Source organism: Miniopterus schreibersii (genome assembly GCF_964146895.1).
Source record: "Miniopterus schreibersii genome assembly, chromosome: 2".
NCBI lineage: Eukaryota > Metazoa > Chordata > Mammalia > Chiroptera > Miniopteridae > Miniopterus > Miniopterus schreibersii.
In genome coordinates, this window is record NC_138102.1 from 185,222,339 (window position 1) to 185,247,042 (window position 24,704).

General features: G+C 55.1%; 2 protein-coding genes across 2 annotated transcripts in view; one reads left to right on the forward strand and one right to left on the reverse strand.

Annotated features, from left to right (window-relative positions):
• The window catches only part of SMC1B (structural maintenance of chromosomes 1B), a gene marked incomplete at both ends in the record, with an annotated part of 48,477 nt that extends 44,679 nt beyond the window's left edge, over positions 1 to 3,798 (reverse strand). Inside the window, 2 exons of the mRNA XM_081127839.1 lie at positions 1,241 to 1,429; positions 3,690 to 3,798. Of these exons, the coding sequence (XP_080983965.1) occupies positions 1,241 to 1,429; positions 3,690 to 3,798 (298 nt within the window). The remainder of the gene's footprint in view (positions 1 to 1,240; positions 1,430 to 3,689) is intronic.
• A 160-nt stretch (positions 3,799 to 3,958) lies between these two features.
• RIBC2 (RIB43A domain with coiled-coils 2) lies at positions 3,959 to 18,069 on the forward strand. The gene is made up of 7 exons (XM_081128510.1): positions 3,959 to 4,256; positions 5,043 to 5,124; positions 7,108 to 7,452; positions 10,416 to 10,534; positions 13,804 to 14,031; positions 16,497 to 16,663; positions 17,894 to 18,069. Exons 1-7 carry the CDS (start codon positions 4,143 to 4,145, stop codon positions 17,973 to 17,975), a joined length of 1,137 nt encoding a protein of 378 aa, XP_080984636.1. The 5' UTR covers positions 3,959 to 4,142; the 3' UTR covers positions 17,976 to 18,069.
• Positions 18,070 to 24,704: the final 6,635 nt, after the last annotated feature.

Below are 24,704 nucleotides of genomic sequence, written 5' to 3' on the forward strand. Positions count from 1 at the left end.
TACAGAAAGGAAATCCTGCCATTTGCAATGTCACATATGAACCTAGAGGACATTATGCTAAATGAAACATAAAATAGTTAAAACTCACTGAAGCAGAGAGTAGAATGGTGATTGCCAGGGCTGGGGGGAGAGGAAAATGGGGAGATGGGCAGGGAGTTCAAGGTTTCAGTTATGCGAGATGGTAAGTTCTGGAGATCTAACCTATGGCAATGTGACTATAGTTAATGATACTGTATCGTACACCTCAAATTTGCTAAGAGGGTGTTCTTACCTTACACAAACACACAAAAGAAAATGGTAACCAGGTGAGGTGATACATACATTAATTTGGTTGTGTCACTTATTTCACAATGTATATTAAACCATCAAGTTGTATACCTTAAATATATATATAAATTTTTGTCAATTATACCTTAATAAAGATGGGAAAAATAAACCTATGATGGTTTATTAAATAAATAGAGTAGGCTAAGGGATTCTTACTGAGGTGGGAGACTTTTGAGTAAGAATTGAAAGAAAGTGAGAAAAACCAATGAAGATACCTAGGTAATAAAGTGGTGAAATGTTTAAATTAGGCCTTAAGGTACAAGTTTATAAATATAAGCATTTCTAAAATTATCTGTGATTGAATTTAGGGAAAATTAATGAAAGAGTATTTATACATTAGAGTGTTAAAACCAAACCATGCTCTAGTGGGCCAGAATGAAAATAGCAACAACAAAAAACAAAACCAAGAAACACCTACTTTATAGAGGCTCTGTAAACTCCTAGCATGTAGAAAAACATATATATAAACAACCCCAATCTTGTTTACTCAGGAAACAGATTTTATAAATAAATCACAAAATACAAATTCAAATATTTCACTGAAGTTGCTTTTTGGTGGTAGAAAAAACTTTCTTTACAAATCAAAAATATGCATATAATTACTTCGTCACTAAGAAAACACGATAAATATATATAAAGAACCTCAGGAGAAAGACTTTTATAACTTCTCTGTCTTTAAGGTGGGCTCTCTCTTTCATTTTAACCTAATAACCAGTTAGAAAAATGCTATTCGACAATGGAGAAGTCTGAATGAAGAGTCGCAGTGGAGAATCAAACAGGTGATATTACTTGCTTCTGAGAATTGCCGTCCAGGAGGGAAAAAAGCATCTCCAGTTCACTATGCCAAAACAGGTAATCGACCTAACTGCAGAAAAATCAAATGACTCATAAGCAAACACCTACAAAAATATACCTCGAATAATCCTTGCAAACGTTTTCTCTTCTCCACTTTCCTCCACATAGACAATTTTTACACTTGCAGAAGACGAAACGGGCTTTCCGACATGTGCTCCATGAACAAGTTCTTGAATATGCTTCACTCTTAAATTAGCTGTTTTCTCTCCCATCACAAAACTAAGCGCATCCATTACGTTAGATTTTCCTGGGGACAAAAAGGGGGTGGTGGTGGAAGGAGAGGAGACAGAGGAGTTATTCATTCTTCATCATTAAAACAACAGCTACAAACAACCTTGCCCAGAACTAGACGAAAACAGGCTACCGATGGAAGCGGAACTCAGCCCACACACAAGTCGAAGCAGGACTGTCTCGTGTGCACTCAAAACACGCGAGACTGAATGCTTCCCGCAGGTCAGCGGCTCCTTCCACGCAGCTACCGCAGAGTAGTGAGCGGTCTAAATTGAAGGGTCTAAACGCTGGATCTAAAACCCCACTCCCCCGTTTTAAAGCATTATGCCGCGGCCAATCGCGTAACTCCTCTAATCCCAGCTGCCCTCGTTTCTTAAGTATTAACCGACGGCTAATTACACCCAGGGTTTGCCCACGCGCGAGGCGGAGGGGCTGGGGCCGTCGCGAGGCTGAGTCGGCGCGGAACCCCCGCGCGAGGAAGGCCGGCTGTGCTGTGCGGCAGGAGGCGGTCTCCGGAGGGCGTCGCGGTGACCACCGCCCGCCCGGGTGGGGAAGGGCACGCTGAGCCTCGGCCCCTCGGCAGCGCACGCGTGGGCGCCGCTCGGGGAACCTCCAGCAGCGCGGGGCGGCCCCGCCGCGGACTCGCTCGCCCCGCGCGGGGCTCGGAGGGCACCTTCCCCGCCGCCTTGGGCGAGGCGGTCCCACCACGGCGCGTCCTTTCCACCTCGTTACAAGCAATAAGGATGCTCTGAAACCAGTTTTAAAGCGCGTAGAAGCCCACTTCCCGGGGCCCTGGGACCGTGAGGACAGAGCGGAGGCCGCGCGGGCCCAGGACCCGGCTGGGCCCGTCGGGGCGGCGCTGGGGGCCCCGCTGGTCACAGGGCGACACCGCCCGACCGACGGGCGCCCATGGGCGCCAGGGCGCGAGTGGAGAAGGGTGTTTACGCCAGAACGAGGCGCGCACGAGGGAGGCTACCGCGCAGGAGGGCGCCCTTCGCACGCGCCCCAGCCCCCCATGGCGACGCTGCGGGCCCGGCGCCGGGAGCACGCGCGGAGCGGGCGCCGTCCGGGGCGGCCTCGCAGTGACTGAGGCGACGGTTCCCGGTCAGCGCGGACCCAGAACGGGAAGCCGGGGCGCGGGGGCCCGAGGACGGTCTGGACGCACCCGAGGGGCCCGCTGCCCGCCGTTCCCGGGAGGCCCCGCGGCGGAGGCGGCCGCCCCGCAAGGCCTCATCTATGAAAAGGCGGCAGCGCGCCTCCCCGAGGGCCCGGCAGCCGCGGTGCCCGCCGGGAGCTTGGACGGAGCGTGCGGCCTGCGTCCCCGCCGCCATGTTCCCGCGTGGGCCCGGCCCCGGCCCCGCGCCCCCCGCGTCCTTGGGGGGAAAGGGAAGGGGCTGCAGAGGCGACGAGGGCCGAGGGCGACGGCAGAGCCCGGGGCAGGAGGAGCGGGGCAAAGGCGAGGGCGGGCGGGACGTGGGGGTTGGACGGGGGTGGCGCGAGGGCCCGTGGAACCCCGGGGTGGGGCAGGGGTGGCGCGAGGGCCCGCGGAACCCCGGGGTGGGGCGGGAGTGAGGCGAGGGCCCGCGGAACCCCGGGGTGTGGCAGGGGTGGCGCGTGGGCCCGCGGAACCCCGGCGTGGGGTGGGGTGGGGTGAGGCAAGGGCCCGCGGAACCCCGGCGTGGGGTGGGGGTGGGGTGAGGGCCCGCGGAACCCCGGGGTGGGGTGGGGGTGAGGGCCCGCGGAACCCCGGGGTGGGGTGGGGGTGGGGTGAGGGCCCGCAGAACTCCGGGGTGGGGTGGGGGTGGGGTGAGGGCCCGCGGAACCCCGGCGTGGGGTGGGGGTGGGGTGAGGGCCCGCGGAACCCCGGGGTGGGGTGGGGGTGAGGGCCCGCGGAACCCCGGGGTGGGGTGGGGGTGGGGTGAGGGCCCGCAGAACTCCGGGGTGGGGTGGGGGTGGGGTGAGGGCCGGCGGAACCCCGGGGTGGGGTGGGGGTGAGGGCCCGCGGAACCCCGGGGTGGGGTGGGGGTGGGGTGAGGGCCCGCAGAACTCCGGGGTGGGGTGGGGGTGGGGTGAGGGCCGGCGGAACCCCGGGGTGGGGTGGGGTGAGGGCCCGCGGAACCCCGGGGTGGGGCGGGGCGAGGTCGGGGTCGGCCCGGGCGCCGAGCACCCGGCGGGAGGCGGCCGAGGCTGCGGGCAGCGGGGGCCGAGTCCAGGCCCTTTGACCACCCTCACGTCCCCTCAGGCAAAATGAGGCGCGGGCGCGGGGTCCCAGTTACCGGAGCCGTTGGGGCCGATGATGCAGGTGAACCTCTTGAAAGGCCCGATGACCTGGCGGCCCCGCCACGACTTGAAGTTCTCCACGAGCAGCAGCTCCAGGCGGCCCATGGCTGCGTCCTCCGCGCCTCGGCCGCGTCCTCACACGCCGGCGGGAAAAGCGCGGGAAGGGCTCCGTGGCTTCTCGCGAGAGCGGAGCGAGAACGCGGCCAGCGCCGCGCCGTTCCTTAGCAACCGGGCTGTTTACGTTTCCAAGGAAACCCAGTCGCCCGGCGCTCGGCGGCGCCGCCCGGGAAGCAGGAGGCGCGGAAAAGCTGGGGAGCAGGCTCGCGCCCCGCCCGCCCACCGCCTAGGGAGCCGGCCTCGCTCCGGCTGCAGCTCGTCGTCCTTTTGTTGTCCTCTCTTTTATCTCGCGTGTTTCAAAGCCTCTTAGGATTTCTCGGGGATTCCCAGGCATGGAGATAGTGCATCCCGAGGACGCGGGGCAGTACTTGGGCGTCACCAGGAGGAGACATCAGGAGCTGTGCAGGCAGAACCAGATCTTCAATTCCAGGAACAGGATCATCGGGGTGAGACCCTCGGGCCCGACCGGGAAAGGGGCCAGGAGGGAACGTGGAGGGGGCCGGGGGGGGGGGTCGGGCGCGGGAGAGAAGAGGAGATGAACCCCTCGAATGAAACTTTTGATCCAGGGACAGCTGCAAAGGGCACCAGGAGTTTCCGGGGGGCGGGGTGGTGAACTAGCTCGATATATTGACTTTGCTGAGGATGAGAGAGACCTTAACAGAACAATTATACCCCCTTTCACTTGCCAGACAAGCTGATGGAGTCTTGCAGCGGGCGTGAGTTGGTCTGGAGTTTGTGGCCAAAGAGAGACTACATGGGGGTGGTTCTCTATCTGAGACAGACTTTCTATGCTGCCAGGGGTTCCTTCCAGTCCATCCATTTCGCAAGCCTGAGCTGGTCCCAGGAGATGAATTAAGCAGTTCTTGACCTTCAGGGTTTTATGGCCCAGTGCAGGAGGCAGACATTGAAATGGGCACATTAAAATGTAGTGAAGGAGGGGAGCACAGACAGGCTGGAGGAGGACATCAGAGAGGGCTTCCCGGAGGAGGTGATGCCTAAGCAGTGTTGTGCAGATGAGTATCTGTTAACTAAGGGAAGGGGGAAGGGAGCTCTGCGGAAAGTTAAGAGGACAGGTTGAAGAGCTAACTATAAGCAAAGGCATTCAGGTATGAAAAGACATGGTGTGGACCTAAGAGTGCATTGACAGTGGGGTAGGGATAGATAGGTAGGATTGTTAATAACGGGATAAAATTATCTGGCTCTAACTCATCTCCTCTCGTTTTCTATTCCAGGGAGATAAAGAAGCCTGGGATATTCAGGTTCGTGACCAGAAGATAAAAGAAGCAACTGAAAAAGCCAGACATGAAACATTTGGTAAGCATTTCCTAAATGCGTACCTAGGGCTCTAGGGCTGCGTGTCTTTAGACTCCAGTCCTTATTTCTTTACCTATGTAAGAGCTTGTTGTTTTTACTTTCTCCTTTTAAAATTTCACAATTCCTAGTGCTCAATTAACAACGCCCCAATTCTTCCTCTGTTAAAAGAAAAACAGCTATTGAATTCTATGTGAGTTCTAAGAAATATACTTTAAGGATAAACTTATGTTTTCCTCTGTTTTCTAAAAAAAACCCCTCACAAAACTGGATATGAAAAACCTTAAACACAAACATTCTCTTCACACTAGATGACATGCACAAACTCCCAGCTCACCCCCCACCCCCCAGCTGACTGAGAACTAGACATGGTTCAAATAATAGTACTCTAGCTTTTAGATAAACTTTTCAAATAGAATCCACATCATGTGCAGCAATTTCAGCTTATTTTGTTAAAGCACGGTAAGGATTTGTATAATAGAAGAAAGCAGGGGGCGCCATATTCTTATAAAACTCCTATATATACATTTGTAATAAATTTGGTTATTTTTTTCTTGTTTCAAAATAAATAGAAAAAAGCAGGGTACAAATTTTTTATACAATGGGTTTTCAGTGAAGTTTTAAAATACATGATAGGTACGCTTATAAAAAGGAAGGAAATATGCCAAACTGTTAGCGGTGGTAACGTTGGCGTGATTAAATTGAGTGAAGTGTATTTTCTTTTTTATCCTGTTCTGTGTTTTCTAAATGTTTTACCTTTTATATTTTTAGTTTAAAAATAAGTCAAACTTACAAAAATGATGTGACAGATATGTACGGACCCACCACTAGATTAGATAGATGTTAACTTTTTGCCAAATTGGCTTTAGGTATACTTAAGAATTCTTTTTGAAAATATACGTATATTCCCCCCCTTACCATTTTCACCTCCCTCCCTCTTCAGAGGTGTGAACCATTCCCAGGCCAGCTTTTTGTGCGTGTACCATTTATGTATGTATCCATGACAGTCTAAAATTGTTTTTTGTGTGTTTTAAAATTTTACATACATGGTATAATATTGAATGGATCCTTTTCAACTTTTTAAAAAATGTATTTTTTAAATCCTTACTCAAAGATATGTTTTTATCGATTTTTTTTTTTCCAGAGAGAGAGAGAGAAATGCCAATGTGAGAGAGAAACATTGATCAGTTGCCTCCTGTATGTGCCCCTACTGGAGCTGAAACCGGCAACCTTTAGGTGTACAGGATTATGTTCCAGCCAGTGGAGTCACCCATCCAGGGCTCAGTGTTGCATTTTTAAATTTAATCCATGATCTACATATAGAATATTCATTTTATTTATTTTCTGATAATTTGTTATATGAATTAAGCAGAGTTTCTTTATCTGTTTCTGCACTGATGACTGATTCTTATTTTCCCAGGGTTTTTTTTGGTGTTTTTTTTTTTAATAATTGCAAACAATGCTGCAGTGACTACCTCTGCATTATGTCCCTGTGTACATGAGTGGGGGATACCTAGAAGTTAACTTGTGAGGTCATAGGATATGCATGTTTTCAGTTTTATAGGATATTGGCAAATTGCTTTCCAAAGTGCTAAGTGTACTGAATTACATTCCCACAAACAGTGAGTGAGGAATCTCCTTTCCCCACATCTGAATATGTGCTATTATTAGCATTTTAAATATTTTGCCAATTTATTGGATGTTTCTAATCATTTGTAAGGTTGACCGTCTTTTCACAAGTTTATTGATTAGTCAAGTTTATTTGCCTGTTTCTATCCTTTGCCCATTTTTGGTTGGGTTGGTGTTTTTTTTTACTGATTTATAGGTGTGCTCTGTACATTTAGGATTCTGATTCTTTAATGGTTATGTTACCTTTTTGGAGAGTTGTATTACTTTTAGAATCACTGAAAATTATTTTTTAAAATGGAATCAGATTTATTTTCCCCCCTGAACCTTAAGCTTATGGACAACCTCTGCCTCTTGTAGCTGCTGAAATGAGGCACAATGACAAAACCTCATGCATCTTAGAAAACCGGAATAGAAGAGACAGGAAAAACCTCTGCCAAGCCATCAGCGACTTCCAGCAGAGCTTTCAGAGGCCAGAAACCCGTCGAGAATTTGACCTTTCTGACCCCCTAGCCCTGTGGAAAGACCTTCCAGCCCGGCAGTCAGACAGCGACGTTCGGAACACAGTGTCGGGGATGCAGAGGTTCATGGGAGAGGATTTAAACTTCCACGAGAGGAAGAGATTCCAACAGGAGCAAAGCAGAGAATGGTCCTTGCAGCAGCAAAGGGAATGGAAGGATGCTCGGGCCAACCAAAGATGTGCAGGTAATGAAACAAAACACACGCGTTGATTTCAATGCTTTCTGTGCTGCTTTGGCTGTGGGAGGAGAGGAACGTCAGAACCTGTGTCCCAGGATTTAAACATCTCCAGTCACACGTCAGTCATGCAGGAAACACTTTCTGAGCTTGCACTCTGTCTGGGCTCCAGTGGGTGGTGGAGGCCCATCACTCAGAACCAGTCCCTGCCTTTAGGGTGTTTACAGTCTGCTGGGGAGACCAAGGGAACTACATGGGTCCAGCCTGTGTCAGGACAAGTCCAATAGGACACTGTGATCCCCCCACACCTGGCCTTCCACCTCCATCAAAGGGAACTCCATTCTTGTAGTTGCCCAGGCCCTGGCCCCAAGTCATCTTGACTGTTTTCTTTCTCTCAAATGCTACATCCAGTCCAACAGGAAGTCATCCACATCTCAAGTACCTTTCACTCCCTCTGCCATCACCACTCTGGACTAAGTTATCAGCTCTCTCAGCTGGATTATTGCAGTAGCCTCTGCTGGTCTCCCTGCTTCTGCCCTTGTCCCCTTTTCACCTCATCTCTTCTGAACCCAGCAAACAGAATGATCCAGTGAAGCTGGTTCCTTTGCTCAAAATCCTCCAATAGCTTTACATTTCACTCGGTAAAAACTACATTTATTTCAAGGACCAGCAAGGCTTTCAGTCTGATCTTGTCCCCTACGATGCTGTCCTTCATTCATCCCATTCTCACCACCCTGACTTCGTCACTGTTCCTAGAATGTACGTGTGTCAGGCTCACTTCTGCCTCAGGGCCTTTGCACCTACAGTTCCCTCTGCCTGGAAACACATTTCCCCAGATATTTGCATGGTTCCCTCTCCTTCTTTAGGTCTTTGCTAAAATTCTGTCTTACCAGTAAGGCCTCCACCGACCACTATTACAAGTCACAGCCCTGTACCCTTCCCCTCCGTGGCTCACGTTCCCTGTCCCTGCTTCATTCCCCCCATAGCATTGCTCAGTAACGTACTATGTGGTTACGTATTTGCCATCCCTCCCCGTACCATCTCCTAAGCTCCATGAAGGCAGGAGATTCTGTGTCTTATTCACTGTGCTGTCTTTAGTTCTTCGCACATAGGTAAGTATTTGTTGAAATGATCACTGATGGGGCTTTCAGAATCCCACCCATCTCCCAGGTGCTCTACTTTTCCATCTCTGGCTGAGAGCACTGCCCCCCTCCCCCCTCCTCGCCAGCATCTCACCAGGCATCTCACAATGTCCTGGAAACAAATCCTGCATTTCTCCCTCCAGCTTCCTCCCGCGCTCAGCGACACCTTCCCTTAGTCAAGCCAGAAACCTGGGGGTCCTCCTTTGTGTGTCCTTCAGGGCTGGTCTCCAGGCCATCCTCAGCTCCTGTCCCTTCTTAACTCCTGTAGATATTTCGGACTGTCCACGTCTCCCGTCCCTACTGTCACCACTGTGAAGCAAGCCCCCACCTTTTTCACCCGCACGGACCACACCAAGGGCTTTCCAGTTGTCTTCCCCTTTCTTTCTTGCCCCTCTCTGGTCCATTCTCAACATAGCACTCAGAATGCTCCCTTCTAAACAATGTCAAGGTGAACAGTGTCACTCCTACTCCCTCTACCCCAGCTTAAACCCTCTAATGGCTTCTCGTTACATACGGAATAAAGTGCAGAGTCTGCCCATAGCCTCCAAGGCCTGCATGCTGGGGCCACTGCCCGAGCCTCCGATATCCCTTTGTGCCCCTCAGCCCACTCCCTGTGTCCCAGCCACTCGGGCTTGCTTTCACTTCTGGGTCCCAACTGGTTCTTCCCCACTTCCGGACCTTTGCACCTGCTCTCCACCCGGCTTCGTGAGCACGTCAGGACTGCGCTTCAGTGTCACTGCCTCCTAGGGAAGCTCTCGGTCCTCACCGTCCAGCTGCCTAAGTCAGGTGTTCCCCACATTTCCCCTCTGGCTGCCTTTCCCTCTGAGGCACGGTGCGTCTATTTCCACGTTGTTTGTTACCTGGCTCATCTCGGGATGCTCGGTTCCGTCCCGGGTTCCTAGCAGAGTGTGCGGCTGGCCCCCCTGAGGCTCTCGATAGCTCTGTTAAACCAATGACCAGACTAACAATGCAAGGGGAGGGGCAAAGCTGAAGGTGAGCAGAGGCCAGAATTCACCACTAAAGAGTTGGGTCTTTTTTTCCTTTTTAAGTGGAATTTATCGGGGCAACATTGATTAGTTCAGGCATATAGGTTTCAGGTGTACGATTCTATAGGACATCATCTGTATGTTGGCCTTTGTTTTTGGGGATGGATGGGGGACCTGCGGATACAAACACCATAGGAAGAACCTTCTGATTACTGACTTTTTTTTTTTTAGTGTAACAACCCTGCAAAGTAGTAGTTGTCCTGCCTCACAGGTGAGGGCAGAGGCTTAGAAAGGTTGAGTAATAAAGCTAGGAGGCATCTAGGCTGGCCTGGGAGGCTGTCTGACTCCAAGTCTTTATGTTGTGCAGTTTGGATGCTCGACTTTTCACCCCTTCCCCCTCTCCTCTCCTTGGCAGAGTGCTACTGCCACTCCGTGGTGTGTTACCTGACGCCCCCTCCTCTGGGGAGCCCCATCTGGTTCCGTGGCAGAGCTCCCTGTTTTCTGGGCTCCCATCATTCCTTCCTGACTGTAAGGATGTAGTGGCCTGAGAGGTCATGGATGGCAAGGAGCCACTGCTCCCGGTCCCAGGACCACAGCAGACATTGCTGACCCACAGCGGATGTCACTGACCCACAGCAGCGATTGCTGACGCTCAGCCCCTGGCACAGATGTGAGAGCTTTACCTGAATTAACTCATCCAGGTCTCCCAGCAGCCTGAGGCACCCCATTCTGTGGATGAAGTCAGGATAAGAAGCAGCTGTGTGAACAGACACTCGGGCTCTCTGTGCGCCTGGAGGGAGCCCTGGGTGGGCGCACAGGTGTGACAGTGTTTGCTTTCCCGCAGAGGACCTCTACACGAAGACCAGGCTGCAGTTTGATGAGACAGCCAAGCATTTACAGAACCTGGAGAGGGCCACCAGAAAGGCGTTGTGTGCAGCTGTGGAAGATTTCAACAAGATCCAGGTAAAACCTGGGGCTGTGGGTTGGGGCAAGCACCCAGCCGCTTTCCCTAGATGCCCAGGCTCCCCTGGTCCTGGGCTCAGCCCATTCACTGGGCCACATCATGAACTTGAGCCCCAACGGGAGGGGAGCAGGGTGGAGGGCTGCCCAGTCACAGAAACAGCTGAGTTCTAGCCTCTGCTCCCGAGCTCTGAATCTGGGTGTGAAAGCAAAACCCAGCTACACAAGCTGAGGCAGGGGGGTCAGTTCACCTTTCTGAACCTCAGGTGCTTCTCTGGTATGAGGACAGTGACATTCACCTAGACAGATACCAGCCAGCACTGCCCTGATACTAGGTCTTATTTCAGTTCTTTACTACCCCTCAGAGTTGTTCCTCACAGGAGCAGGTCCACAGCACTCAGTAGTGGGAGCCGCTGTGACCATGATTAGTGCAAATTCGGAGGTCTCCTGACAGCTCTCTCCCCCCTCAACTCCGCCCAACTCCTCACAAACACTCCTCCCCGCCCATCCCATGCTGACGTTGCCTCAAGCTCTCTGTTCCTTTTGGAAAGTAGGTTCATCTCCAGGTTTCCTTTTCAAATGCAATTATATTTCCTGGGTGGGGAGGGAGTTTAGCCTGGATTCATTGATTGGATGGGCTGGTTGACCAGAGCAGTGGGCTGCAGAGTAGAGCATGTGCGATGGGCCACTGCAGAGCAGGAAGAAGACACTGGAGCTCTGCTCACTGGTATTCTTAACATCGTCATTTTTAATTCCCACGTGTATGTGTGTGTGTGTGCGCGTGTGTGAGTTACAGAGCACGTGGTATTTTTATGGTCTAACAGTACCACGTCGTAAACTAATTGTATTGGAGACACAGGCTCACGTGTGTTCTGCTAATGGGGGTGTGCAATCAAAAATCCTGGAGATGCTGGACCAGATACCAGAGAGAACGTCGGTTTTCAACAGCAGGGAGAGGAATGCGGAGGGGAGGCCAAAGGGCAGAACACAGAGGCACCTGGAGCCCAGGTCACCGGCCAGCCAGCTGCGAGAGGTTTTGGAGAGCACCTGGCCCTTCCTTTTGCAGAGGAGGCCCAGAGAGGGCAGGTTCCTTTGCTCCAGGCCCTAAAGCAAATTAATGGCATGATGGGGCTCTTTTTAAAATGTAAAACAATTTAAAAAAATTTTTTCAATTGTAGTTGACATTCAATGTTATGTTAGTTTCAGGTGTATGGCGTGGTGGTTGGACATTTATATGACTTAGAGAGTGATCCCCCTGGTAAGCCTAGTTCAGAACGGAGCTCTTGATTCTTAGTCCACTGTCATCTGGCCATCCAGCCGCTCCTTTACTCCCTCCCTCATTTATCAGTTCAGCAGGTGCTCATTGAGCCTTCCTGCCGGGCACTGGCATGCTTTTTGCCGAAACGTGTTGCTGCATTCATCGATCTGTTTACTCATTCACGCGGTTTTTAGTGAGCACCTACAATGTGCCGGCCCTTTCCGGTCCCCCAACTGCCCACGTGGATGCAGCGAGGCAGCTCCTTCATAAATGTCCCCCATGCTGGGGAGAGCCATCGGCTCTGTTCCGGACTATAAATAGGCTCTGTTTATTAGCCTGGGACATTAATACAAGGGTCTAGATGACTGTCCTCAAAAGAAAATTCCAAGCAGCTCAGGCAAACTCAGCAGGGGAGACACACACTTGGGAGCCCCTGATTCTCCACGACGAGGGGTGCTTGTTTCACTAGAGAGACATTGTGGTTGTGGTGTTGGGGTTCAGTGTGCAGGCATCAGAGCCCAACTGCACAGGTGCAAGACCAGGCTCCTGTATGTAGCCTTGGAAAAGCTACTTAAGTGCCTCAGTTTTATTATCTGGAGAATGGGGATAATGACACCTACCTGTGCCAGTGAGAATGGGAAGCACCTCCCAACTCTCAGTGGCTTAAAATACACAGTTGGTATTCGCCATGCTCCATGTCCATCTCAGTGGGCGGAGGGGCTCCGCGCCTCCTCCTTGCTCTGGAGCCCAGGCCCTGGGACAGAACAGCCATCAGCTGGAGGCCCCTAGCAGCTCAACAGAGCAGGCGTGTGCCCGATCCCCCCACCCACCCACTGTGTCCTTCCAGAAGTGTCCCAGTCACCTCTGCTCACACTGCATTGGCCAGAGTCAGCCACAGGGCCACACTCACTCAGCAGGCGGGAGGTACAGTTCTGCCACGTGCCCAGAAAGAGCACTGGCCTTGTTTCGTGACCAGCAGTAATTCGATCACACTCGCTGGTGAGGTGGTGGGATTAAACTAGGAAATGCACGTCACGTGTTGGAACCTTGAGCACGTTTTCAGAACTCATCAACGGTGGCTGTTATTTTTAACCCTAGCCACAGCTAGCTGGTCTCATTAGTCAATGTGTTCAACACCCTACCAGAGGGGTATGACTAACCCAATTTAGTTGATTAAGAAACAGGCTCAGAGGGAATTGCCTTTCCTAGGGATACCCAAGCACTCATCTGATTTGCTTTGGCCAATTCAAACATGGCACTTCCAAACCCTGCAAGTCCAGTGTTTGAACCTGGCCTGTCCGGTGCAAACCATGTACTTATGTGATGCCATTGAGTTGCCACCTCACTGCGGTGCGCCTGGCACCTTGCCGAGTGCCCTGTCTGCCCATCACTAAAGAGAACTGGTAACACTGATGAATGTCTAATCCAATCCCTGACTTGGCAGAGAAACGACTGCAGCCCGGAGAGGGGAGGTGACTCGTAGGCCACATGGCCGGGGCCATTCGCTCTGAACCACCCTCACTTGAGCAAGGATTTGAACCAGGAAGTTACTGGTACCCGGCCTCTGGCTGCGCCGGGAGCACTGTGGTGACAATGTGTTTTCACCTTTGAAGTCACCACGGTCCCGAATCACTCTGTTGGGTGTTCTTTGTGGCCTGCAGCCATATCAGGGTGACCAGGGCCACAGGGAGGGGCATAGAGCCCTTTTCCGGGGTGAGTGAGCCAAGCCAAGGGGCCATGATGTCTTTGCCAGGGAGGCCCCTCTCCACGTTGGCCAAATGGTGGGAAGACCTGAAGCTACTCTGCACACAGCCAGCAGGTGGCGACCCCCTCAGCCCAGCGCACAGGCCCAGCCCACAGGGCAGCCTGCAGCCCTGCCTGCCAAGTCGGCCGCCCCGCTGTCCCCTGCCCTTTAGCCCATTCTCCCTGCAGGGACCCCCAGGGAGATCTGCGGGCCTGGGCCTGTCCCCCTGGGTCACTTGGAGCATCTCCCCTGATGTCTGCCCCTGCCCAGGCCTCGGAGTTGGCGGAAAGGAAAAGTCTGGAGAAAAAGCAAGAACAAGAGGACAACCTGGCCGAGATCTCCAGCCTGCTGCGCGGGGACCTGCTCTCTGAAGACCCTCAGCAGGCAGCCAGCTCCTTCGGGCCCCACCGCGTGGCCCCTGACCGCTGGAAGGGCATGACCCGTGAGCAGCTGGAGGAGATCCGCCTGGTGCAGAAGCAGCAAGTGCAGGAGAAGCTGGTGCCTGCCCCCTCCCTTCCCACCTCTGTCCTGTGCGGGGGCATCTAGTCACAGCTGCTCTTGGGGTTTACGTTTTGGGGGTGTGTGTGTGACAAAGGCTGGCTAATCTTGTTCACGTGTGATGTAGCTCAGATGGTGAGTGCCAGGGAGGAAAGTAATGCTGGGGGAAGGAGATGGAGGGTGCTGGGCAGAGGGGGGTCACCGGGGAATGGAGGAGTGGGGGAGGGAGAGAGCCACACCAACGCCTGGGGAAAGGACAACCAGGCAGGGTGACTGCAAGGCCAGGGCCGTGAGGCAGGACCATCTGACCTGTTCAGAGAAGAGTAGGGAGCCTGCTGGCCAGAGTAAGTGAGGGGAGGGCCTGGAGGAAGTCCAGGAGGTGGAGGGTCGAGGGCCTGGTGGGCATCGGGAAGAGTTTGGCTTTTTCTGTGACTGATGGAGGACACTGGAGGGTGTGGAGCAGAGGAGTGACATCATCTGACTTACATTTGACAGGATCCCTTTTGCCACTGTGTTGAGGTTGGATGCCAGAGGGAAGAGAGGGTAGAAGGAAGATCCTTGGGGGGCAGGGGGGGCTGTTGCACAGTCCTGGTGAGAGCTGATGCTGCTGGGCCCGGGGCACTGGTGGCGAGGGTGCTGAGAGGTGGTTGGTTCTGGATCTACTTTGAAGGCAGAGCCCACAGGAGTGGTTGGAGGGTCTGTCGGGCATGCATACGAGAGACGAGGTAAGGGTTACTCCGGGCCCTGGCCTGAGTACCAGAGGATGGAGTTGTTACTTATGGGGGTGGGAAAGGTTGTTGGAGCAGTAGGTGGGTAGGGGAAGTGGGGATCAGTGCAATTCGAGTTATGTTAAGTGTGCAGTGTCCACTAGACATCCAAGTCTGCTAGGATTCAGCTTCCTGAACATGCTGAACCCCAAACAACAGTATCTTAAAGTAGAATTTCATCTCGCACGCAGACGCATCCTTAGGAAAACAGCGCAGGCTGATACGGCAGTCCCGTGGTCGACTCAGTTCTGCCATCCTCAGCACCTGGCTCCCACCTCCTGCTGCAGGGTGGCTGCTTGAGCTCCTGCCATCACACGTACACTCCAGTGAGCACGAGGAAGGATCAGGGGAGAACCCTCTAAGGACACTGCCATTCATTGTTCAGCACTTAGTCAGTGTGGTCCCTGACTTTAAGAAGCCTGGAAGCGTAGTGTTTACTCTAGGCAGTGACTTCCGTTAGGAAGAAGGAAAGTAGCTACTCAGGGACAAGTGATATTTTCTGCCCAGTGGGCAGCTGGATGTATCTTCTGGAGCTCAGAGCGAGGTCTGGGCTGGAGACATAAACGTGGAGTCATGACCACTGAGAGAGCATTTAAAGCGGTGAACCGGGGTGGGTCGCACAGGGAATGAGCATAGAGATGAGACAACATCCAAGGACTGAGTCCTGGGACCCTCCCTCTCCGTTTATAAAGAGCAAAGGGGCCCAAGAAGGAGCAGCTAAGGGGTAGGAGAGAGGGAGCCTTTGTGATGTGTAGGCCAAGTGAGGGGAGCGTTTCGGAAGGAGTGGGAACCCCGGGGTCAGACACCCTTGCTGGGTTGCGGACGGGACGCTGGGACTCCGTGAGGAGCATCCGTGGCGGAGGGCTGGAGGCGACAGCTTGTCTGATGGGGGGGGAAGAGCACGAGCGAGCGGGAGGAAGTGGAGACAGGCTTACAACTCTCTCACGGTGTTTTGCTGTAAAGGGTGCAGAGAAACGGGGTGGTAGCTTGTGGGGGACATGGGCTCACGGGAATGTTGTTTAATTGTTTTTCTGGTCATAGAAATAGCAGCTTGCTTGTCACCCACGAGAGCGATGCATGGAGGAGATACTTCTGGAGCCGTCCCCTGGCAGCAGGAGAGCAGGGGGCTGAGGGCACTAGTTGAGGCTTGGGGTGGACAGAAGCTCACGGGGGCGGGGTGAGAGTGGGCGTGTCAGTGTGGCAGCCCGTGGGGCTCCCCTCCCAACCCCCATTCCTGCCGACATAGGAAGGGAGGGTGGAGATAGCGGAGCTGACAGTCACTCAGGACGGCTGATGACATTGCCCATGGTTAGGGGCTGACCTCTCGGGGCCGCATTAATCCATTTTCCTCTCCTAGGAGTCAGTGGTTTTTATAGAAGGGTCTGGAAGGGAACGAGAAATGAGCTGGGATGCAGACATTCACCCCCGAGATCATGAGCCCATGGTCCCTGGTGGGGCTGCAGCCTCCGTAGGTTCTAGAGGCGACTAGGTGGCCCTGGTGGTCAGCCCGGAGCAGCAGCCTGCCCACTGGTGGTGCCCGGGGCCTCCCAGCGGGGCCACCTGGGTCGGTAGGGTGGGCGTTGCCCACCCACCCGAGCCTCGGTTCCCCACCCGAGAGTGAAGGCCGGTTCTCCGAGCCCATTCCCCGGGGCGCCTCCGTGGGGACGGGTGGTGATGAGTCACCTCTGCTCCCTGCAGAGGCTCCAGGAGGAAGAGTCACAGCGGGACAGGGCCTGGGCCCGGCAGAGGGCTCAGAGCGCCCGTGCGGCTCTGCTGCTGGAGCGGGAGCAGCGGCGGCAGCAGCGGGACCTGCGCAGAGCCCTGGACGGCAGCAACCGCAGCCTGGCCGAGGAGCAGCTGATGCGGTGAGTCGGCGGGGCTGGGCAGGGCCGGGCAGGGGCCGGGCAGGGGCCGGGCAGGGGCCGGGCAGGGCTGGGCAGGGGCTGGGCAGGGGCTGGGCAGGGGCTGGGCAGGGGCTGGGCAGGGCCGGGCAGGGCTGGGCAGGGGCCGGGCAGGGCTGGGCAGGGGCCGGGCAGGGCTGGGCAGGGCCGGGCAGGGGCTGGGCAGGGGCCGGGCAGGGCTGGGCAGGGGCCGGGCAGGGGCCGGGCAGGGGCCGGGCAGGGGCCGGGCAGGGCTGGGCAGGGGCTGGGCAGGGGCTGGGCAGGGCCGGGCAGGGCTGGGCAGGGCCCTGGAGACCAGGCAGAGGGCGCTGGGACCAGGCTAGGTCAGGGGGGACAGGAGGGATGGGGGGGGTGCTGACCGGCGGGGCCCGTGGAGCAGGCTCTGTGCTCTCCTGGCTCTCTGTCCCCCCCTAGATCTTTCCCACCCAAAGGGCCCGGGGCCCCCATGGCACTAGGGCCCAGAGCTAGGAAGCCAGGAGTTAAGGGCCTGGAAACCACCGGTCCCACACAGAGCAGGTGACTGAGACCCCCATCCTGCTGGCATCCCGTAAACACCCCTCCCTGGGGGATCCTCTCCTGGGCCCTGGGGGCCCCCAGCGGCTGAGACAGGGATGCTGGTGATGGAGTTCAGGGGAGGGCCCCGGGGGGGCCTGAGAGGCGGAGAGGACGGTGCCTGCCGCCCGCTGCAGGGAGGGCTCTCTGAGCTTCCGAGTCCCAGCTACAGGCAGGCGGTGCAGGTCAGCAGGTGACTATGTCACTGAACCCACATTAGTATTTACTTGTGTATCTGTCCGTCCATCAAGCGTGTGGCTGGAACTCAGAAGGGACCCACTCGTACTTTCTCCAGTCAGACATCTGACTCCTGTTTACCAGTGGGTCCCTCGTCGCCCGGTCACTTCTTTTGGGGCCTAAAGGAGCACTTAAGGACGCGATGTGACAGAGCTCAGGCGGGATGAGCAGATGTCTTCACAGTCACGCCTGTGGGGATGGGATTCTGAAAGGCCCCCCCTTTCCCTGCGTGGGTCTGCAGCCCGACCGCTCTGCAGTGACGCCATGCCCCCGTCCACCCCGAGCCCGCGGGGGCCCAGCGCGCCCTGGGGATGGCACCGATAAAACGTGCGGGCGCTTTTCTGCATAGAAATGTAGACTAGGAAGCCAGGCATTTGCTGATTGTGTTTCTCTTTTTATTATCAGGAAAAAAATTATGAAGGAAGAAGTCTATTCAAACACTCCCACTGAAGATTATTTCGCACAGTTTAATACAAGAAGTCGATAATGAAAGACACACTTCCTTCCCCCTGAATCATTCATGCATAAAACACGGTGACCTTGAAGGGTCACATTTATTAAAAGAATGCACCTGCCCTGGCCGGGTGGCTTGGTTTGTTGGAACGTCGCCCTGTACACCAAAAGGTGGTGGGTTGGATTTCCGGTCAGGGCGCATACCTGGGTTGCGAGTTCGATCCTGGTCGGGGTGCATAGGGGAGGCCACCAATCGATGTGTCTCCCTCCCTCCCTTCCCCTAAAAATCAGTGGGAAGAATACCCTCGGGGGAGGGTTAACAAACACCCACCAGTTGGTCCAGAAGTACCTTCACTTTCCCACCATGGACGAGACATTCAACCTCTCCTGTGTATTCCTATGAGGAGCACTGGTTTCTGTTCAGCATGGCTCAGAGTGTGTCTCTGGAGCAGCTGTGGGTGCTGTGGATGTGGGGGTGGCCAGACGGCCCTGCCGAGGTCCATTCCAGAGAGAGGCCGCGGGCTGGGCCTGTGTATTGGACTCCAGGCTCGGCTGCCGCAAAGCTGACACAAGCCTGAACTGTGTGCAGGGCACCGTTCTCTTCGCTTCAGGTGGGATGAACTAATTCCAGCCTCCCGCAGCCCGCGGTGGGTATTTTTATCACGTGTTCCAGGGGCACCTGGTCGCATTGCCTCCCGGGTAATCCAGGTGCCTGGGCCGCACAAGCCACCTCAGGGGAGCGCAGGTGATGGACAGTGACAGCCCACACAGACTGTCCCGCGTTGGGCAGGGAGACAAGGTGGGAGATGGGAGGTGACGTCGGTTCACCCCAGGGCACAGTGAGTGTCCCTCAAGGCCTGCCTGCTTTGCTAGTAGCCCCCGCCGTCTCGCGGGAGACACATATAAGCCGATGCAGAAGCAGAGGGGCAGGAGGTGGAATCATACCTGGAGCCCACAGGCGCAGGTGAGAGGGGAGACAGAGCCCAGAGGCCGCTGCGGTCGTCAGTGATGCACCTACATGCCTGGAGTGGCAGGGCCAGCATGGACAGGCTGGCTTTCACTCGGTCTGCTTGGTTATAAAAGGAGGTTCCCAAAGACAAGCCAGGCTCGAAAACTTGGGACACTGGCTGTAAGTGTGCTCTCTGCTGGCAGCCAGCAGCAAAACATGTTCCCCATGGTTCTCGGGCAGGGAAAGGAACCCCGAGGCTAAAACCACCGTCCCCAGGCCCGGTGCTGGGCAGGTTGTAGCAACTTCCCTGCTGGAAGGCAGAGCCGGCATCCAGGTGTGGAGCCCTCTCCTTTTCTCTGAACAGCCCGCTGGGGTTTCACACAGACACACACAACCAGAGGGCTTTGTCCTGTTTCACTTTTACAATTTATTACAAAAAATTTCAAACATACAGAAAAGCTGAAAGAGTTGTAAAGTCTACATCCAAATGCCCATTACCTAGCTCCTACGATTCACCTTCGCCTCATTACCTGTCTCTGCCCAGACTGGCTTTTAAAAATTCCAGGTATATGCTGCTTACAAGAGAGACACCTAGAACCAAGCGGCACAGGAAATGTGGTTGCTACGTGCCCTCGTTTCGCAGAGGAGGCTGAAGCGGAGAGAAGTCACCGGCTTGCCGAAGGTCGCACAGCTGGTTTCCGAGCAGATAACCTGAGCCCAAAACCCTGCTGGTCCCCGTCACCACCGCCCTCCCCCCGAGCCAGCCTCGTCGCTGGAATCAGAAACCTCATCAGAAACCGTACGCGACCCAGACGTGCGCACACTGCAGTTCCGCATACGTGAAATTTTAGAATTAGCCAAACTACGCTGCCAGTGTTTGCTGGGACGGGGCGGTGGGTGCTGACTGCCAACGAGCGTGAGGTCACTCCTACGGACTCAGAGGAATGCACAGAAAAAACAAAGGTGCTCCCGCCCCATCCCTGTGCCGGCAGCAAAGGGAGGGCCCTAACCCACTGGCAACCAGAGGCGCCCAGCGGTCACCGCCTGCGGGTGCCCCTGTCCACCAGCAGGTGGCATCTCGGCCCCGCGTGGGCCACCTCTGCAGGCTCCGGGGTCCTGGCCGCACTGTCCGCACGTGTGCCTCCGGTCTCGCTGGGCGGATAGAGGAGGCCCGTAGCCCACTGTGACAGCCGCCCCAGGGTGCTCAGGCAGTGAGGCGGCTGGGCCCACGCTTCTCTCGTGGTCACGGGTGGGAACGTGGTGGGGGTGGGAGAGTGGAGTGGAGCCTCCACAGTACATTTTTCAAAGGAGGCAATGTCTCGACCGTCTGTACTGTGTCCGATGATGAAAGACAATGGTGGAAAGAAGCTGGGGGAAGCCAAGCAAGAGCAAGACCGTGAGAAGCTGCCAGGTGGGGACTCTCTCTGCGCTTAACCCCCCACCACCCCCCAGCAAAGGCCCGGGCGGCACCCCACAGCCTTGTCCAACCGGCCCCAAGTTCATGCCGCTCCATCTTGGAACTTAGCCACCCCTCTGCCCAGAGCTGGCAAAGTCGGCTTCACCCGCCCTGTGTCTGGTGGGTCTGCCGTCCTGGTCTGTTCCCAAATGAAGGCCAACCCCAGCACTGCTCACACCCCAGATGGAGGCAGGGACGGGCACGTGGGCAGATGGAATGCCTGTGACTCAGTGGGTCTCTCTGTTTTTTTAAACTGTTTTTATTGATTTTAAGGAGAGGAAAGGAGAGGGAGATGCACTGATGTGAGAGAGACACCGATTGGTTGCCTCCCGCACACGCCCCAGCTGGGGCCCAGGATCGAAGCTGAAACCCAGGTGCATGCCCTTGACTGGGAATCGAAACCTCGGCCCCCCGGTGTGAGGGCTGATGCTCTAACCACTGAGCAACACCGTCCGGGGAAAAGCGCAGAACTCACCTTCCCGAGGCACCGGAGCCAGTTAAAGGCGGAGCCGGACGTGGACTCCCAGGCCCCGCACAGTGACCTCCCCACGGTGCCCGGAAGTAGTGTCTGGAGGCCTCAGTGGCGGAGATGGTCGCGGCTCTCAGTGCGGCTCTCAGTGGGGCCTTCTGGATTCCAGCTCAGCATCAAGCCTCCTCGATGGCCCCGCTTGGATGTGGACCGTCGGTCAGAATCAACGTGTCCGCACAGAGCTCTGGGTGTCCTTCTGTCCCTGTTCCCCCAAAGTCGCCTCCATCTCGGTCAACCGCAGTCCCACTCTTCCAACCGCTCAGGTCAGAAAGCTGAGATTCACCCCTGGGTTTTCTCGCTCTCTCACATCCTACATCCAATCCTTGGGCAGATCCTGTTGGCTGGACATCAACAGACACGAAACGAACACTTTTTTCCACCTTCACGGTGGCTACTCCCTTGTCCAGCCATTATTGCCCGCCTGGGCTATTGCATTAGCTGCCTCACCGGGGCCCCCGCTTCTCCCCCTGTCCACACACATTCTTTCTCAGCACAGTGCCACGAGACGGAGTTAAAGTGCAAGCCAGGCAGCCTGTCCTTTCGCTCAAACCCTCCCGAGGCTCCCCTCACTCAGAGTAAAGCCAGTTGCCTTCAAGGCTCATGGGACCTGGTCCCCTGCTGTCTGACCTTCTCTCCTCCTGCTCACTCTGCTCCAGTCACACTCCCTTCCCTGCATGGCAAGCACATCCCTGCCTCAGGGCCTTTGCACTTGCTGCTCCCTCAGCTTAAAATGCTCTTTCGTTAGATAAGCATGTGATTGACTCTATCACTTCCTTAGGGACTCGGCTCCAAAGTTACCATCTCAGTGAGGCTCTTCCCTGTGGAGGGGAGGCCTCCGCCCTCCACAGCACTCTCCCTTCCCAGCTTTCTTTTCTTCTATCCCCTGATGTGTATATTTATCACTGGTCCTCTCCGGCCACTAGAGTATATTCTAAACTCTATTCCCAGAACCTTGAACAGTGCATGACAAATGTTTGTTGCACTGGATGAATGAACTGTGGGGCTTGAGTTTCATAGCCTGAGCTAGTCCACCTGGGTTCAGACAAACTCAGGGCATTCAGCCAGGGGGCTGAATCCCCCAGGGACTGAGGAGATGCCAGGGGAAAACTCACCCTAGGGCGAATGTCAGCCCAGGCCTCCCCGACCTTTGCTCAGACCCACTAGGCCGGCCAGCCCAGGAGAAGACAGAATTGGATCCCTCTCAATTCCTTCCTGTGGCCACGTGCACATGAGCAGCGTGGGGGGGGGGTGGGGGGGTGAAAGAAGGCACCGGTGTTGGGACCTGGGCTTCCTTCACGTGGAATTAGCTGCACGTGGTCCAGTCCCTTTGCCTCCTCTCCAGGGCTTCCTGAGCCATGCCTGGTGCAGCCACGGTTATCGCCAAGGCCTGGGAGGGTCCTGGAGGGTCCCAGGGGTGAGACTGTTGGGGACCCTTTGTCTGTCGGGGCCTGTGTGGTCCTCATGGTGGGAGCCAGGGGCTGCAGAGGGAAGAGAGGGGTCCGGGGCCCCTCAGACCCAGGCTCAGCCTCTAACCCTTTATCCCAGGCCCGTAATTTCAGACGGGACTTTATGTCTCTGAGGCTGTTTTCCCAGCTGTAAAATGGGATCATGACACTGACCTGTCTCTCAGGGTTACCGAAAGGAGTAAGTAGATGGGTATATGTGAGGGCCCATCCCCGCCCACCCCTGGCTCACCGTGGGCTCGCAGAAGGACTCGGGGACGTGGCCACATTCCCCAGACCCGGCTCCCCGCCCTGCCTCTCACCAGCTGTGAGCCCTTGGAAAAATGACCCACGTTTCCCGAGGCCCCGTTCCCACATCTATAAAATGGGGGTAGTAAGTACATTATCATTCCAGAGTTACGAGAATTAAATGAGATAATTTGTTAAAGTGCTTGGCATATAAGACGATCTTCAGAAGGTTAGCTATTAATGTGTAAAAACACATATTTGGGGCTGCCCAGGACTCCTGAGCGGAGGACGTGATACCAGAGATGTGATGTCATCTGAAAGGGCTCCAAGCCACCAGCATCAAACCTGACCGAGGCAAGGATCGCACGCTCCATTGAAGTTCAGAACATTGGTTCTGTATCAGTGTTTTCCCATTTCTGTCTCACAGAGGCCACCTCGGCCTGTAAGAAGCCCTTGGAACTGTTAAACTGGGAAACATTCAAACCTGCAAAGAATATTTGTGAGTTTTTTTTGAGCCAAACTGTGTACAGTTGCCGGGAAGCAGCGTCTCAATGGATTGAGGTGATGCCCCGGAGAACGGCGGTTTTGCCCCTTGTTTTATGCATCACAATCAAAAGAGGAGACGTAAGGGGGTTCCGTGAAATCCACGGGTGACGGATGAGGGAGGCGGGAGAGAGCGAAGCGGGGAAACCTGCACTTCTTTACTTAGGGGGGAGCAGGCAGTTAACAGTCCACACTTCACTCCGTAACAATGAGGGGATCTGTGGTCTCTGCAGAGCCGCACCTGTGCTTTGCGGGGCCCCGAAAAAGGAAAATCACTTTGACATCCAATGATATGTTATCCTAGATGCAAAAAGACAACAGACAGGCTCAGTTCGGGTAAAGACGGACCTTTGTCAGGGAAGATGCCGGCCTAGGACATGACTACCCACCGCAAACTGCTTTTTAGTTTAAAGGTTTTCATTTCAGACCATCCTATGTGGTTACTTCAGGTCTCTGAGTTTTCGAGGCCGCCACGCAGGCCTCCCCGAGCTCACCAGGTGAGCACGTGGCCCCTTTCCGTCCACAGAGCCTTTGGAAGGAAATGTCAAAGGAGAAAACCCAGCATGTTCTGACTCGTGACATTCAGCTGCTTTTTTTTTTTCTCTGTCAACAGGCCCTTAGTGAGCACCATCTGTGTGCCTGGAAGTGTGTCGGGTCTGGGGACGGTGGGGGAGGGATGCCCAGGTCTTTGTCGCCAAGGAATTCACCATCCGAAGGCCCTAGGACCGTCCCGATGGAAAGCTCAGATGACATTTACCAAGGGCCTGGCTTTCCTCCGCCCAGAAACACTGCAAAATGGATCTCCAGAGGAATATCCAGCAACCATTTCTTGGAATCGTAAATGTCTGAGGGCTGCTGCAATCCTTCAGATTATCTTGTTTTCTTTACCCGGCGAAGCCAAGAGTTTAATGCTACATCTGGGTGAGTATCGTTCGATAATAAGAACCACATGTTGTCGGTGGAAATGACTGGAAATTACACTTAGGATGAGAATTTGGGGTTTTGGATTGCCTCTTGGAAGGCAGGGCTGAGAAACAAACACACAGGACGCTTTGCCTATAAATCTCCCCGGGATGTCGCAAGGCCGGGGGCTCCTGCCTGCTCTCTCCGGGCGTCGGGAGTGGCGGCCACCGCCGGGGTGGCGGCCACCGCCGGGCAGGAAATGCCCCGCAGCCCCAATGGGCCGCCGGCCCCCCTCCCCCGAGCGCCGCCTCTTCCTGCCGCCAGGAATGTCCACCCGGTGTCCCACAGGCACCTTGGACTCGGGGCGTCCACACTGCACTCATGATCTCCCCCAAACCTGCCCTCTCTCTGCAGATTCCACAGCGACGAGAGGCGCCCCCTGGTCCTGGGCCATTCCCCATCTCCCCCGGCCCCCCCGCCCCCCCGCCGCCCCCACATCAATCAAGTGCTGGCCCTTCTCTCTCTGATTTGGTTCTTGTGCCCCCCGGGCCCTGTCCTGGTTTGGGGTCCTCCAGTGTCTGGGCCATCACAGCAGCCTCCTTCACCCACTTCCCACAGCCCACTCCTCACCCCTCCAGCCACGGCGCTCTTTGGAAAAACCCAGACCCCACTTGGCTGTGGCCCTTTTTGGG

What these genes read in the sequence shown, in the direction of transcription:
- RIBC2 (XM_081128510.1), top strand. Translation starts at nt 4,143, where the DNA reads ATGGAGATAGTGCATCCCGAGGACGCGGGGCAGTACTTGGGCGTCACC. An exon ending in GGCCAACCAAAGATGTGCAG is followed by an intron (nt 7,453 to 10,415) that starts GTAATGAAACAA and finishes GCTTTCCCGCAG; the next exon opens with AGGACCTCTACACGAAGACC. An exon ending in AAGATTTCAACAAGATCCAG is followed by an intron (nt 10,535 to 13,803) that starts GTAAAACCTGGG and finishes GCCCCTGCCCAG; the next exon opens with GCCTCGGAGTTGGCGGAAAG.